This window comes from Dipodomys merriami, unplaced genomic scaffold (assembly GCF_024711535.1).
Source record: "Dipodomys merriami isolate MVZ:Mamm:240054 unplaced genomic scaffold, mDipMer1.0.p SCAF_24, whole genome shotgun sequence".
Classification (NCBI taxonomy): Eukaryota; Metazoa; Chordata; class Mammalia; order Rodentia; family Heteromyidae; genus Dipodomys; species Dipodomys merriami.
The window spans coordinates 20,696,563-20,712,654 of NW_027203826.1; the positions used below are offsets into that span (position 1 = coordinate 20,696,563).

The following is a 16,092-nucleotide window of genomic DNA, read 5'->3' on the forward strand; positions in this document are numbered from 1 at the left end:
CACATCACTCCAGGAGGTCATAGTGCAATTGAGTGCTTCATCATTAGAGTACCTCAAGTTAACTGTGATAAAGAATAAAAATGGCTTGTGTTTCAGTAAAACACATTGGGTACTTTATCCCTACTGGTTTTGCTCTCCTTTAGATTATATTGTGAACCAGATTCCCCTTCCCTTGCAATATACTTTGGTAGGCTGATAAACAACAAATGTCAACAATTAAGGTGTTCAAACACTTTGAGAGTTTAGTGACTTACCAGCTATTTTATCTATTATATTAATAATTACAGGACTATTTTGTGAGCAGTTCTAGTAGGTGGTTTTTTTGGAGGAAACAGTATTTGTTACCTTTTATGCAAAACAGTTCTTATTTGTGATTTCTTCATTTTTCTATTAAGAAATCAAAAGTTCCATCCCAAAGCACACGCTCTGTATTCTCATAACCCCATCACTGCTTTGCAGTCTGAATAACTAGAATCCAGATTTAAATTCTGCTAATAAGCCTCAAGGACCACTTAACCCTATCATTTGAGCTTCAACACCATTTATGTCTACCTGTCTACAGTGGAACACATGACCTTTATAAAGAATGTGAACATAGCATCCTAACTCAAACAAATAACAGAAGCTTCCAATACTTTTAGAGAAGCAATATTCCCAAACTTTGCTTCTATCAAGAAAGATAGTTTAGTCTTTTATATACTTACAGGCTGTTATCACTTTCTTGCCATAGTTATTTTCAAGTAAACAGTAACTGGTAAGTTAAGTGATATCTTATCCATAAGAACAAACTAAATTTCATTTTTGGCCGCCAAAGGGCATCATTCCAAGATTTCAGTAGCTCTAATAAAATAAGCTCCAACAAATTCTACTCTTCTAGGGATTTTGTAAAGGGCTTTTTCATTACAACTATAACAAAATAAAAATTAACTGAGATGAATGAATGCTCTTCAAAGTTATTTTTTCAGAGGCTTATCTAATGGTTGATTTGAGTGGATTTACTTTGTATCTCTTGCCCAGAAAGAAAAGAGCACAGGGAGAGTGTTTATTTGAAAAAGACCTCAAGAACCAAGGGCAACAGCCTCAAATACCCAGAGATATCAGTATAGACTACCTTAGACTTGCTGGTAGAGAGAGTCAGCATACTCCTGAGGTAAAGGGGCAAATGATCACTGTCATACTCAATGCTCTAAAAATTGGTCTTCAAACTGCTAAGGCACTGATCAAATTTCTCCAGACTACAACTAGAGATGCAGGTGAAAGGAAATTGCTTTCAGTAAGTGGAAGGGTTTTAAGCACAGATCTTTTTCTTTAGAACCCTCTAAATAGAAAGCCATTTTTTAGGGGAGGAAAACTAAAGGTACTTAAATCATTTTGAGAAGGTTTACATGGAAAGAAATTGTCACCAATGGGATTTAATAACTGTATCTCAATTTTAGAAAAAAAATCTCAGAATATATAACTGTGAAATCATGAAAAGTTTGAAAGAAATTATAAAAGAAAAAAGCAAACTCCTAAAAGGTCACTAAAAGAAGCCAAACAAACCTCATCACTTGCTTGGTATCAGGCAACAGTAGTACTATTCTACCAAATACAGTCAGTATTTATCTTTCAAAAAGGGATCCAATTAGAAGCATTTGAGACAAAAGACTTCTTTTTATTCAAGATTATCTTATAAAGTAACACTGATATCCCCTGTTGGCATAAGATACATGGTGGTTTAAATAAATACTAGTTTTAAAGGAATATGCCTCAAAACCAGGAAGGTATCAACAGTCAATCTATAGTCTTAAAAAGCCAATGGGTTAAATCTACTATTAGTATTGATTTCGAAATAGAATGATGCTGTTCAATTTTATTTTCAGTAATAAATGTATATAGCTTACAGATTTAACCTTAGAGGGGGATAACACTTATGCTAAAGTCATTAGTAAAGTAAATGCTAGTAATTCTGAGACTGGCTCATCTCAGAGGGCTGAATTTCAAGTAACATAGATATGCTAGACTGTAAACATTTCTCCCAGTCTTTTTTCTTCTATAGTAATAGCGCTTCTTGTGCTCTTTTGTAAATCTTCTAGAAGATTGAAAAGCCATTTATAAAACTGTTGCAACTATAAGCACCCCGATTCTGGACATAAAACCTAATATCAACACTCTATTCAGAAGGTTGTGCAATAGTTGTATAGAATTTTTCACACAGGAAAAAGTTGTCCTTGAAGCACATGCTGAGAGAGAATTAAAAAAAAAACCCACTCAAGATTGTTTGGATCCCTTTTTGTAATGCTTAAGCAGCATTTATAAACTGAAGAAAATGGAAAAGGAAGATGTGTTTGATCAATTCAATTCTTGTAACTTCGAGGTTATAATGAAAGATATTTTGAAAAATAAAACCTGAAAACAGAGGGGGTATGAAACAAAGCAGTGCTTTAGGAAGATCATTACGTAGTTTATTTTATATGCACACTTACCATACCAGCATATGACATGCTAATCAATATGTTCATAAACTAGCTATTTAAATTACAACCAAATTCTGAGTAATTTCCTCTTACCTAGGAAATTTTGAACTTCTGGGTCACTAATTTTTAGCTTAAGGCAGAAAAGGATTTATCTTTCAAGTAGTAAGCTACTTAAAATATTTAATATAATTTGGTGACTTACATTTTGTGAATTATAGAGTAAAAAAAACCCCTCACATACACTAATTCATTTCTCACTGGTTTCAATTTGTTTCAAATGATGAAATAATCTTAGAATGTAATAGCTAATCTTTTGAATAAGTACATTTAACAAGAGAAAATGAAGATTCCTACCAAACTGTTAGTTGGACTGGTTAACCAAATTTGAACAGTATTTTTACTCTATAAAGCAACTATGAATGTTTATAGCTTGAAAATGTCAAACACATCTTCCATCTTAGTGCTTGCTCTTTGGCAAAATTGTGTGATGTCGCCTCTCACTTTCAGTTACCTATCTCTATAGATATGGTTAACTTACAATGTATCTACACCTTAGCTTATTCATGACAAAAAAATCCACAGGGTTCTAATTCACAATATTTTATAAAAAGCATATATACTATCAAAACATTATTTCTAAAAATAATAATCAAATTAAGGAACTTTTAAAAATGTAAAACAAAAGAAAGATGTACAAGGTCTACACAATAATACTGCTGGCTATGCAGATGGTGTCTTTCTATGTGTACCCAACATGGGTTAAGCTTAGATCACTGACTGCAAAATCATTCAGCATAGGCAACATTTACCCCTCCAGCCTATGTCACTAAAACCTGGAAACAGTGTATTTCTAATTGTTCTACGAGAAACATATTTGAACTCTTTAAACCAAAAATACAGAAAGTTCTCATGTTTTTCTTTGGACACAGTTTTAGCTAATTATTGTATATGCAGTATTTTCTACTTAAGTTTAATGGACTTGAGGCTAAAATACTTGCAATTTTTAAAAAAGTATGCAAATTTCATGTGAGACTGAAAATAACACAAGTCTATTAGCAGGTATTAGTCAAAAAACATTCTTACTCTGGGCCATTAGTAAAATTTATGATGCCTTACAAATCTGTAACATTCAACATAGAATCTTTATTCAAGAGTTATTTCTTGTTAAAAAATCCCAAGGTATCTCACCTTCAAGACTTCTTAAGGTCAATACTTATTTTAGAAATTAAAATGCACTATTGCATAGACTAGCTCTCTCAAAATGGCTTGGTCAATTACAGAAAAATAAGGTTTATGTCAGAGACCTATAGTAAGCTTTCAGAAAAATGGTGAGTCACATAAGGAGGAAAGGGCTAAAATTCCTAGAACCTCAAATTCAGCCTTTATCCTTATGATTATTTTGTCTTAAGGTGAAATACATATATGAAGTATCTTTTAAACAAATAGGTCTTGACTTTCATACTTAACAAAAATGAATAAAAAAATAACTCTGGCATTATGCACAATAAACACTGTAAAAGAAAGTATCCTGGCAAAATATCAGTATCACCCTTAATGTTTAAAAAAAAAACTGTGACTAAAAGAGATAATTCGATTAACTTGAAAAAAAATCTAGTTATTCTAAGATCTCAGGAAACTTTAGTTTGGGATTATAGTTTTCTATTAAGCAGATCTATGGCTGAACAATGACTTCATAAATGAAACTAAGCATTAACCTTAGTTAGAAGCAACCGTGTGTTCTGGAGCCTACTTAAAAATACTCTGGCATATGAACACTCAGCTTTTGTGTCTCCTGTGGAAATAATGTTCCCTACAAGGTACTAATTTCCAAAGTTTACAGTTTAAAAAGATCTTCCCTCATTCAACACAAAACAAGCCCCTTATCCCAACCAAACCCTGATAACTCACATGACTTACTAACATTTCCCATTTCTATACTCTTGCAGTGCGAAAACAAAGGAGAGTGCACACACTATAGGTGGGCTGCTGGTATAGTCCCTACGAAATTAAATGTGTCAGCTGCAGTTCAAAACCAGCTCCTCATATAATCCCTAAGAAATACGTTTTTCCTTTTTAAAGTGTATCTAAAAAGGTGGTTCCCCCTCCAAAATTATTACAAAATTAAAAGAAATGCAACTTAGCTACCATCTATTCCAAGCACAGCACCGCCAGAAGATTCACACACACTATTTGGTGTTTCATGTTGGTTTTCCTTTCATTCTTTTAAGGCAGTGGTTTCCACAAGTCAGTTTGAGTTAAGAAGCATGGTTTATGGCAGTTTTTTTTTTTTTTTTTTTTTTTTGCAACTCCAAATTGTTCTCTGGGAATATTTCACTTCATTCCCTGAAATTAGTGCTTTTTTGGTTCAGAACTCCAAAGGCTGATGCAGCTCAGGGCTCTTCCTGGCACAGGATGGTTTGCAGCTGGCGCCGTTTCCTCAGGTCCTAATGGTTTACCTTCACTTTCTCTTAGGCTTTTACTCGAAAGTCATCAAGTTCGTAGGAACCTAAAAAAGTTAACCAATTACAAAGTGCATTAAAAACCTTTCCTTGTCATTTAGGCAAGCCCAAATCTTTTAGACTTGAATATTACTCGAGAGGAATTTCAGTATTTACAATTAATAAGACATATTAATAGAACATTTTTAAAGAGAACATTACTGAGATAAGTTAATAAACTCTTTCAAGTAAACTGATATGTGGACAGGAAGAAAGGGCAATGTGTATAAGAATCACAAGGAATTGCTGCAGGCACATTTTGAAAACAACATAGATGATTACTATAACAATATTAAGGACTTCTCTGCATAACCATTTTGGAAGTAAGTCTGAAAGAGCAAATTTCATTATTAAATTCTGATCTGACACCTTGTGACTCAGAAAAAAACAACACATAATAGGTTGTACTGAACTTAATTTGATTAATTTTAAGACTGAAATTCTAGAGTAACCTCTGAAATACTTTCTATTTTAAAAAAGTACTTGAATTTTCTAGTTAAAGGACTAAAGTCAGTTTCATCCTAAAAGAAAACATTCCCAATTCTTAAAGCAGGTTTCCAAAGTTGTGTTAGCAGAGCTATTCAGAAGACACTGGTCTGCCTTTTTTTTTTTTGGTTGCTGGCTTGATCTCAGGGCCTCGGCAAAATCCTTGAGCTTTTTTGCTCAAAGCTAGCTCTTTACCACTTTGAACCATTTCTGGTTTTCTGGTGGTGAATTGGAGATAATATGGCATTTCCTGCCCCGCTGTCTTCAAACCTCCAATCCTCAGATCTCAGCCTCTGAGTAACTAGGATTACAGGTATAAGCCACCAGCACTTGGTCTACCTCATTCTTTAATCTGGCTCAACAGCTCTCACATACCAGCAGTCTTTCTGAAACTTGTTACATTCAAAACCAGGAACACTTTTATGTTAGCTTCTGAATAAAAAAATCCCATTGGGAGCCAGGCACCAGGGGCTCATGCCTTTAATACCAGCTACTCAGGAATTTGAGATCTGAGGATCAAGATTTGAAGCAAGACTGGGCAGGAAAGTTTGTGAGATTCTTATCTCCAACAACCACTCAAAAGTCAGAAATGGAGCAGTGGTTCAAGTAGTAGAGTGCTAACCTTGAGCAAAAGCAGCTTAGGGATAGTGCCAAGCCCTGAGTTCAAGTCCCAGTACTGACACATATAAAATCCCTCTGAATACAATTGTAAATGAAATATGTAAGTTGCTTTTAAATTCTCTATCTTACTTAAGTAAATGTCTCATTTCTTAAGTTGTTTATGATTTATTAGATTATTTTATATTTGAACCAGTCTTCTAAAAATTGTCAAGTTTCACAGGTTTTACTTATAAATTTGTTTCCATGGTGTGACAGATATAGAAACAACAACAACAACAACAACAACAACAAAACCCCTACTTATGTAAATCTGCTTACTTGTTTAGCAGGCAGCTGTACTAGTAAAAACATTGAACCTCTCTTATACTATGCAAATACTGTCTTTTTTGTTGGTCGTAGGGCTTGAACTCAGGGCCTGGGTGCTGTCCCCTCAGCTTTTTTTTGATCAAGGCTAGTGCTCTACCACTTTGAGCCACAGAACCATTTTGGGTTTTCTGGAGGGTAACTGAAGATAAGAGTCTCATGGACTTTCCTGCCTCCTGAGTAGATAGGATTATAGGCATAAACTCTTAGCACCAGGCAAGCATTTTGAACTTTTTTTTGGTACGTTTTTTATTGTAAAAATGCTGTATAGAGGGGTTATAGTTACACGAGCAAGGTAATGAGTACATTTCCTATTGAGTATTGTTGCCTCCTCCTTTGAACTTTTATAATACATTTTACTTTTCAAAATTAGCTGCTGATAGTAGTCATTGTAAACTTTTGTCCTATGAATATCCTAAATTCATGCTTGTCAAAAGGTTCTAGAAAACCTACAGCTCTAAGTTGTTTATGTTACTACTGTAACAAGACCTGGAGAAAACTGGAGAGATTCTTTTGCCTTTGTAGCTGAAAGCCTTTCACTTAAAAAAAAATTCTTGTTATAAGGTGGGGGAGGGAAGAGTTGGGGAGGTAGGAAGAGAAGGGATAGTAGGGGGAAAACAAAGGAGGGGGTAACAATGTTTGACAGGAAATGTACTTATTACCTTAATTTTGTAACTGTAGCCCCTCTGTACAGCATCTTTATAATAAAAAATATTAAACCAAAATAACGCCTCAAAACACTGTTTCAGTAAAACAAAAACATAAGGAAAGTCTGGTTTTGTTGCAAATACAGGAGTGGTTTATTGGCGATAAGAGTTTCACAGTCTTTCTTGCCCGGGCTGGCTTTGAACTGCGATTCTCAGATCTCAGCCTCCTGAGTAGCTAGGATTACAGGCGTGAGCCACTGGTGCCTGGTAATGGTCTCATTTTTAAGATAGCTCCCCTGTACACTTTATCTAAAGTTGTTTCTATAATTTATTTTGTGTAACTCTTACTATTTGAAATTCTGTCTGTTGTCTAGATCCTTATTAAAATGTGCTTCATGTCTTACAGATTGTTGTTAACAAGACATTAAAACCATACCATTTTCCTAGTTCTTCTAGTCAACTGGGCAAAGGATTACACATTGTAATCTCAGCACTAGGGAGGCTGAGGCAAGAGGTTTGCAGGGTTGAGAGAAGCCTGGCTACCCTCGTGAGTTCCAAGCAGCCTAAGCTATGAAACCTGTCTGGAAAGAAAGACAATATTTCTACTCACTTTTCTTGGAACTCTTCAATATATTCCCAAGTTATGGATTATGCTGAGAATGAAGAAAAATGCTTACCGGTTGTTTGTTACTTTGGCAGGCTGCACTCAAATGTTTAAACCACAGCATTGCATTCATCCTACTGCCAGCTTGAAACTTGTATGAATTTCCTAAAATTACAAAAAGCAAGTGGAAAATAAGAAAAATTTAAGGAACATTCCATGTTAAAACTCTACTAGATATTACAGTGATGCATATGTCTAGAGTTCTCAGTTTCAGAATTCTATTTACTGACTGCATGACTTTCCAGTATGAACAAAGATTTGGTTTATGTAAATCATTAACATGCTATTTTATATTCATATTCACAAAGCCACTGTTTTGCTGGTTTTAAACTAGAAAAAAAAGATGGTTTAATTGTTTTTAGAAATAGTATCTAAGTAAAATAACTATATGGCTTACTAGATTTGTCTATCTAGATAAGAATGTAAAATATGTTAATAGTATTTAACCTAAATATTACAAGTTAACAATTAAGTATTTGCATATTTCAATATGGTTAATAAACATCAGTTATGTAACATAATTAAGGCTATTAGTTATACTTTTAGCCTTTAGTTACAACACACTGGCCATGATTATGGTAGATTTCCAGTTGTTCTATGGGCTCCCTGGAAAAATCTATGGAAAAATCTTTTCTCTTTTAGAAACGAGAAATTATCAAGTGCCACAGTAGCTCTTTTATTTTCATTTGGTATATGACAAAAAAAATTCATACTAAGAACATTTTATTTGGCTGCATATATTAAGGTAAATAGAAAATAAACCAGCATTCATGTATTATCCTTACTTTAAGTTTAACTTTGTCTTCACTGTCTCAGGTTTTTATTTTTTCCCCCTCCCCTTTATAGTATATTCAAAGGACTCAGAACTTGACTACATCACTTGTAAGCTGCGGTAGTAAGGAACTCTGGGCAGATGTGCATTTCTTTTTGGGTCTCCTCTGTGGTACTTGCCAAGTGCTGGCAGTTGTTATAAAGTAAAAGCAACAACTGCTCCAGAGTCTTTTCTGATGGTCCCTGTAGTGTTCACAGAAGATAAAGGGAAGGTCAGGGGGTAATGATGTGGTCATACGTAGCTCACTCTCCAATTTTTCTCATTTACTTCACAAACTCTAAATTAGGCTAATAGCCAATTATGGGACTGATAAATTTCTGTATATGTAAAGTATTTAAATTAATGTAGAAAGGGATTTGAGCCAAATAACCAATTAAAGTAACAGAATAAAAATTAAAGGAATACTAGCACTTTCAATTAAGGGTATAATTTCTGAAATTTTTAAGTAACAATGGGCTATATTCTCAAATTCCCAACCCCTACCACCTATTATCCTTCTAAGAATTACTTGAGCTTTCAATTTTTAAGCTCTAAGTGGTAAAGAAAACAAACTATAAAAATACTGGTTCACTGAAATATGTTTGAAAAATAGTTCCTTCAAAGGTAAAGCTACACAAACATTTCCTCTGTTTAGAATTCCAATTAAACTGGATTTTGGGCTTTCTAAAATGTTATGCATCCATAGTACTTTAAGCTCTTGTCTTAGTTCTAATAAGTCACCTTTCTCAGAGTCAGTCAATAAGAAGAGGTCTGGATGTTCTGGGTCATCAGCCATCATCACCATCCATCCGACTACAGAGACGTTCTTATTTGATGTTGATTTGAACTGAGATGAAATGATAAATTTATTAATAAAACTAAAACTAAAATTAAAAAGTAAAACTCATGAGTTTTATGGTTAATTCTTATGTAAGAATTTCAGGTCCTCCTAATGAAAGATAAGATTTGAGATTTCATGTTAGTTCAGGTCAGCTTCAGACCTTTTACTACTAAGATGCATCTAGCATGCCCTCTTTAGATAGCCTGAAAAAATTAAGTCCTGCTGGGTGCTGGTGGCTCACTCCTGTAATCCTAGCTACTCAGGAGGCTGAGATCTGAGGACTGCAGTTCAAAGGCAACCCGGACAGGAAAGTCCATAAGACTCTTATCTCCAATAAACCACCAAAAAACTGGAAGTGTCACTGTGGCTCAAGTGGCAGAGCGCTTGCCTTGAGCTGAAGAACTGGTAAGACAGCACTCAGGCCCAGAGTTCAAGCCCCATGACAGACAAAAAAAGAAAAGTTAAGTCCTAAAGGACTTAATTTAACCATATCAACCTTTCTTTCTCACTATAAAGCATAGTAATACTAACTAGGGACAATCAATGCAAAATGTTTCAGTAAAATTAGAATAATTTTGAAGAGTATATGTCTGCTACTACTACAAATGTTATGTTTCAGAGTATGCTGACTACACAAAATAGATAGGGTACAAAAATCAATATGCATAGAATGGAATGTTACTTTTTTTTCTTTTTTACATCAGTACAAGAGTTATGTAAACAATTATAATAGTAAGGAAGTCAATGCTTAAGAATTTGTAATTCCAGTCTGGCATGATGATACACAGATGTAAAACCAGCACTTGAGAAGCTGAGGGGAAATATCTCGAGTTTGAGGCCAGCCTGAGCTACATAGTGAGAGCCTGTCTCAATAGCAGCCATTCAACAAAACAAAAACCAAAAATGATTTCAGGAGCTGGTACAGCTCTGGGTTCAATCTATAGTATTAAAAACCCAGAAATGGTGACATTGTCCAAAAAGAAATATACTCTTTACCTGACTTATACAACTGTAAATCCTCTGTATATCACCTTTATAATAACAGTTAAAAAGTTAAAAAAAAAAAAAGAAAAGCAAACTAACAACAAAAAAACCCCCCTGAAAATCTACAACCCCCACCCCTGAAATGTATTAATTTGGGAAATGGTAACATCCTAAAGAAAGGTGAGCAATGATTAATATGAAATTTAGGACAGTGATGGGTAGTGGGAATACTGATAAAGCAGGCAATGTGATCTAATGGCATTTCCCACATTTAAACCAAAAATATCCTCTTCTATAACTGGTTTGATTAAAGGGTGAAAACTGTAAGCAGAGCTTCTCTCAATTAGGCAGTGTCATTAGTAAAGTTTTAAGTACTAAGAGGACTTACTTATATTGTTCTTAACTTTCCCCAGTGTAGTATGCCATTTAATTGTCTCTCCTCAATATATGATTTAGAAATAAAATTCCTCTTAAGGGAATTTTAATTTTTAATTTTTTTTTTTTTTGGTGAGAGGAGTGCTGGTACTGGGGCTTGGACTCATAGGCTGGGTGCTGTCTTTTAGCTTTTTTGCTCAAGATTAACATTCTACCACTTCCTCAAAGTGATTTTGTTAATGTAGCACAGGAAATTTTTCTTCCATATTATCACTGTCATGTAAGAACAACAGGCAAAAAATTTACAGCAATATTCTAAACAGAGAAAAAGAACACTGGAAGATTCTTTTAAGATGAAGCACAAGGAAGCACCTTATAGTAATTACTCTCATTCTTCCATTACTGAAAGTGTTACTGCAGCAGAGACTGAGATGGAAAGAACTTTAGATGCTGGTCCCAATTTTTCACATTTTACTTATTAGAAACTGAGATTCAAAGGTAATAGTTCTGAGCTATGTTCTGAATGAGAAAACTCAGGGTTGAAAAGGCACTGATGCCAAGATATTTGTAATGTTTTTTGACATTTGCTATAGAATAATGATATTCAAAAGAGACCTAAAAATATAGAGGCTATTATTCCAAGACCTCCTTGGAATGGTCTTAATAAAGATGAGTCCATTATAGTATTCATACCAATAACAAGTGTAAAAATTTCTGTGCTGGAATATGGAATAAAACCTTTCCTCCTATAAGGACTATTTTCTTTACAACTATGAAGAAGAGGCTGTGATCCAGTACTGAAGTCGGAGGAGGAATACTCACATGTTTTCTTTCTGTAGCCTTCAGAGATTTGGCAGCATAGTAAAAAAGTTGTGTTCCAGACAAGGCTGCCCAATATTTTGTCCAAGATGCTACCTGGAATTGATAAACACATGAATATAACATATTCATATGATAAACACATATTAAAATGTCACTGGCTTCTCAGTTTACCTTCTTAGTGACAATGACCCACTTTCTTAACCTTAGCGTTGTAGCACTTTTGAAATCTTTAATCTCAAGTATCTTTATTACTTTCAGCTAATATCACTGCTTCTTAACTTTCTTCGAGTACTTTAACTTAAGCTGTGGGATAACAAGCTCCTTAAGTTTTACTTTACATTTTTTCATACAGCTGACTTGATGCTTCACAGAACTCATTCTCTTTCCCCAGTTAGTACTTTCTTCAAAGAGAGTATTTGAAGTTTGGGATTATTATCTGTATGCTAATGACTCCCAAAACACCATGTCTAACACCATCCCTTTATTTCACTAGTTAAACTGAACTTGGAACTATAAACAAAATAATGTTCCCAACATCTACTTAAGCTTAACCCTCAAACCCGTAAGTTATTTTCATTTCCATTATTTCTCTTATACATCATGTAAAATATCAACAACCAAGTCTACTCTGACTTTATTTTCTCTACTTTCTCCATTTTCCATGCTTCAACAACACAGGACCTTTAGGGCTCTTGGTCTTTAGAGCTGCACAAAGCTAACACCTTTCACAGATGGCAATGCAAATGCCTTGCTATCTCATCATCTTAAAGGATTCCTCTCTGGGTCTCCTCAGTGGAATGTATATCCATGAGACAGTCACCCTGTGCTACTGTTCACTGCACACAGTGGGCACAGTGACCCCTCAAGGGACATACTATTCTGCATTCACTGCATGGTCTAGTACAGATTCTTAATTGTTTGTGCCTTTGCTTTACTGTAATGTAAGAGCAAAGTAAGATTACTTAAATAGAAATCACCTTTGTATTTTAAGAAACCTTCCTATTTTCAAGAGGTTTAAGTGTGGATGGATTTATATTTAATTAGATAAACCATAAAGTTATTTGAGAAAATTTATGTTTTAGTAAACTACTATACTGGTACTGGGAAATACAAACTGTTACACACAAAAAGCTTTGTTTTACTAAGCAATTGTTCTCAAACACATGTATGAATATTCTATTTCTATATAACCCATCTTCCCTCTCTTCCTCCTTCCATTCCTTGGCAGTACTGAGATTTTGAACTTGGGGCCTCATGATTGTTAAGAAGGCTCTTTACCACTTGAGCCACATTACCAGCTCATATTTGCTGTAGTTTTTTTTTTTTTTTTTTTTTTGGTTAGTCTCATGTTTCTCTCCAGGGGCTGACTTCTGACCATTATCCACCTACTTATGACTTCCATATAGTTAGAATTACAGGTGTGAACCACCATCACCAGCTCATTTGTAGAGATGAGGTGTCACTAACATTTTGACATGGTTGGCCTCAAACCATGCCCTTTGAATTAGCTGGAATTACAGGCATGTACCACTGTGCCCAACCATTGTAATTTTTCTTAATGAAGTACTTTAGGGTTCTCTTAAATAGTTTTGTGTACAATTTACCTTAATGAGTATAGAGAAGTATAGGATTGTCTTTATGTAAACATACTTTACAAGGGATTTAGCTGAAATCTAGATGGCTGATAGAATACTTTGTTACTAAATCCCATGAGGAAAATGCACATTTTTTTATAATTTTAAATTATATCAAAGTACATTACTTTTGTCTTTTCTTTCCACTTATTTTTTAGTGTCTTAGGCATTCACATTCTTAGATGTGTATTAAAATAAATGTAATGGAATCTTACTGTAGGTTTTTTGCCTTCTTTTAACAAAGTTTTCCTCCTGAGAACACCCTGAATAGTAACAGCTCCTGGATATAAATGTACTGCCAAATCTTCTGACTCTGCAGAACTACAAATGAAATAAAGAAAAACACAAGTTAGAGCTTTTGTCTACAGTCTTTATACTTAAATATTATTCTTAATTTAAAAACTTTACTTTGTCCAGAGCCAAGAAGACACTGATAATTTAAAATGTTTACTGATTTGAAATTTGTAAGCAGTCAAAGTTAGGAAGCTATTAAAATCAGAAGATGGTTAAAAAACTATTAATTATTTGAACAAATATAATGACTAAATTTGGCTTTGTCTTCTTAACATGCCATGCTGCATCATTACTGTAACTTTATTTTTCCCCATTAGAAACTTTAAGTCCTGGTAGGAGAGATAATTTTATGTTAGAATTATTAAGTACATAAAACTGAAAATAGCAAAAGACCAGAAAGAAAAAAAAAAGAAAATTTATGCTTATTTTAATTGTAAAACAAGTTTTTTTAAAAAAAGCAAAGAGTAGTAACATTTTTCAAAACTGGCTTTTTGCAATGAGTTTTAATAACATTTAAATGCTGCTAATGTGTAAATGCTCAATTATGACTTAACAGCCCTCCAAGAAAGGAAAAATTCCCCAGATCAAAATTCCCCTTTTCATATATCTTAAAAAAAGATCACACAATAACCACTGTACAATGTTTCCCAATCATTCCCCAAAAATGATTTATATATGAATCAATTAAAACAAATACATTATAAAAATGACAATCACTGGTGATTTGATGAGATGTAGAATTCCTACAGAAGCAAAGAAAAACAGAAGTTTTCCAGTTTATTCCTTTATGACTATTTAGGTGTCTTCAAAGCGACTTAACCTAAGAAATTTCATGCTATAGCTTTCCATAACCAGGGAGGTATGCAAAAGAAGATCAGACACCGAATGAGTGTACTTTCTACTATTTTGCTGTATTCTGAACTGGTTACCCATTTCTACATCCACAATAAATCCATCTTTAGTTTCTTCTACAGGTAATATGAAAGGAAAAGGAGATAGTTTAACTAGATGAAGAACTGAGTATGAGTCGAAATACATAAAAACTATTTGATGAAATACATTTGTCTAAATTCTATGGTTTATCTGAAAAAATTCTTTAAAAAAAACTGAAAATAAACATACTGTAGCTTAACAATAAAGTGATCATTCAAGGACTAGCAACAGCTGAAAGACCTATGCAGTTAAAATGCCACCATCTTAGAGAAGCATTTGGAAAATGTAATAAAAAGATGTAAGTTTTAGCAATTAGCTCTGTGGATCAAAAAGAATAGCTCAAACCTATCTCTGTATTAAATCTTGGAAGGAAAGATTTGGGGGTAATTTGTATTAAAATCAATTAGTTGAGAAAGAATAGAGATAATGTCAGACCACACCCATATAAGCGAATCACCAACACCAAAAGGAGTTCTGAGACCCCCCTGATTTGCAGGGGAATTGTACCTGCTGGCCTTCATGTGGCTTCGATAGCCATTTCGTGCCACTCTTGTCACCGGGCCGAGAGAATGGTATAATCTGTTCCTGTTGGATTCCATTATAAATTGTATGTATTACATATACTTTATTCACAAAATCATCAATACCTAGAAGAGTACACTTGTTTTTTTTGTCCAATATAGCTTTCTAAATCAAAAGGACAGTATATAATAGTTCCTCTTTCTTTTTCAAAGCATGCAGCAAGTTTTTCAAAATTATTGACTACAAATATAGTATTTAGTACCTACTATACAGTTTCACATACATTATCTTTCATAAATCTGCTAAAAGAATTAAAGAGCAATTTATGGCTAATTATATAAATGTGAAAGATAATTCAAAAGCCTTTTGTTTCTAACTTTACTTCTTGGATTCCAATTTAAATATGAAAGTATTTATTATATGTCCCTATGAAGACACCTAAAAGCAACATGGCTTCTAAAGTTAAAACAAAGGAGGAAAACCTCTATCTTTGATAGTAAATCAAAGACTAATAAAGGAAGAAAATTAAATAACAAACTTAGTCATTTTATTTCAGCATGAATTGAGAAAGCCAATAAGCAAACGGGATGGTTATGAGTGGAATTTTGTCCAAACTGAAATGCTATGCTTTAAAAAGGAAATAAATTCATGCCAACCCGCCTATGTGTGCATACACATAGAAACACTGATACTTCTTTGCCTGGGAAAAGCCAAAAGTGGCATTGGTGACAAATGATATCTAAAAAAAAAAAGAATTATTTTAGCAACTTAAGCAATGATGTATCTGTTTCCTTAGGAAATAAGAGGAGAAATATGGTGGGATCAAAATTCAGAGTGCTATTTTTGGGGGTCCGGGAAGTAGCCCAGTATTTGATCCCTCCCTCTGCATTCCCACCCTGGCCACTCAAAATATCAGTGTTATCTTCAAGTTCACTGTCCACAGATAGTATTTTAGATCTTAGTTGTAATTTACTTCTTATTTCACAAGAAATAAGCATTCACACAAAGGTTCTCAAAATATTCCAAAAGCCACTGGTTAAAACTTGGCACAAGAACACTTTTTTTTTTTTTTTTGGCTGCAAATGTCTGCAAAGTAAAACATTTGTCATACAAGAAAAGTATTGTTTTGAGGCGTGAAGGC

At 33.9% G+C, this 16,092-nt stretch overlaps 1 protein-coding gene across 7 annotated transcripts in view; it reads right to left on the reverse strand.

Moving 5' to 3' along the window:
- Positions 1-512: 512 nt before the first annotated feature.
- Positions 513-16,092, reverse strand: part of Ralgps2 (Ral GEF with PH domain and SH3 binding motif 2) — a 139,190-nt gene continuing 123,610 nt past the window's right edge. For 5 of the 7 annotated variants that reach the window (XM_070034380.1, XM_070034381.1, XM_070034384.1 and 2 more), the window contains 6 exons: positions 14,937-15,014; positions 13,418-13,523; positions 11,569-11,661; positions 9,288-9,393; positions 7,749-7,840; positions 513-4,962 (listed from right to left, as the gene is read on the reverse strand). In XM_070034380.1, coding sequence (XP_069890481.1) covers positions 4,933-4,962; positions 7,749-7,840; positions 9,288-9,393; positions 11,569-11,661; positions 13,418-13,523; positions 14,937-15,014 — 505 coding nt within the window. In that variant the 3' untranslated portion in view covers positions 513-4,932. The remainder of the gene's footprint in view (positions 4,963-7,748; positions 7,841-9,287; positions 9,394-11,568; positions 11,662-13,417; positions 13,524-14,936; positions 15,015-16,092) is intronic. The other 2 variants (XM_070034385.1, XM_070034386.1) reach the window with 1 other exon arrangement.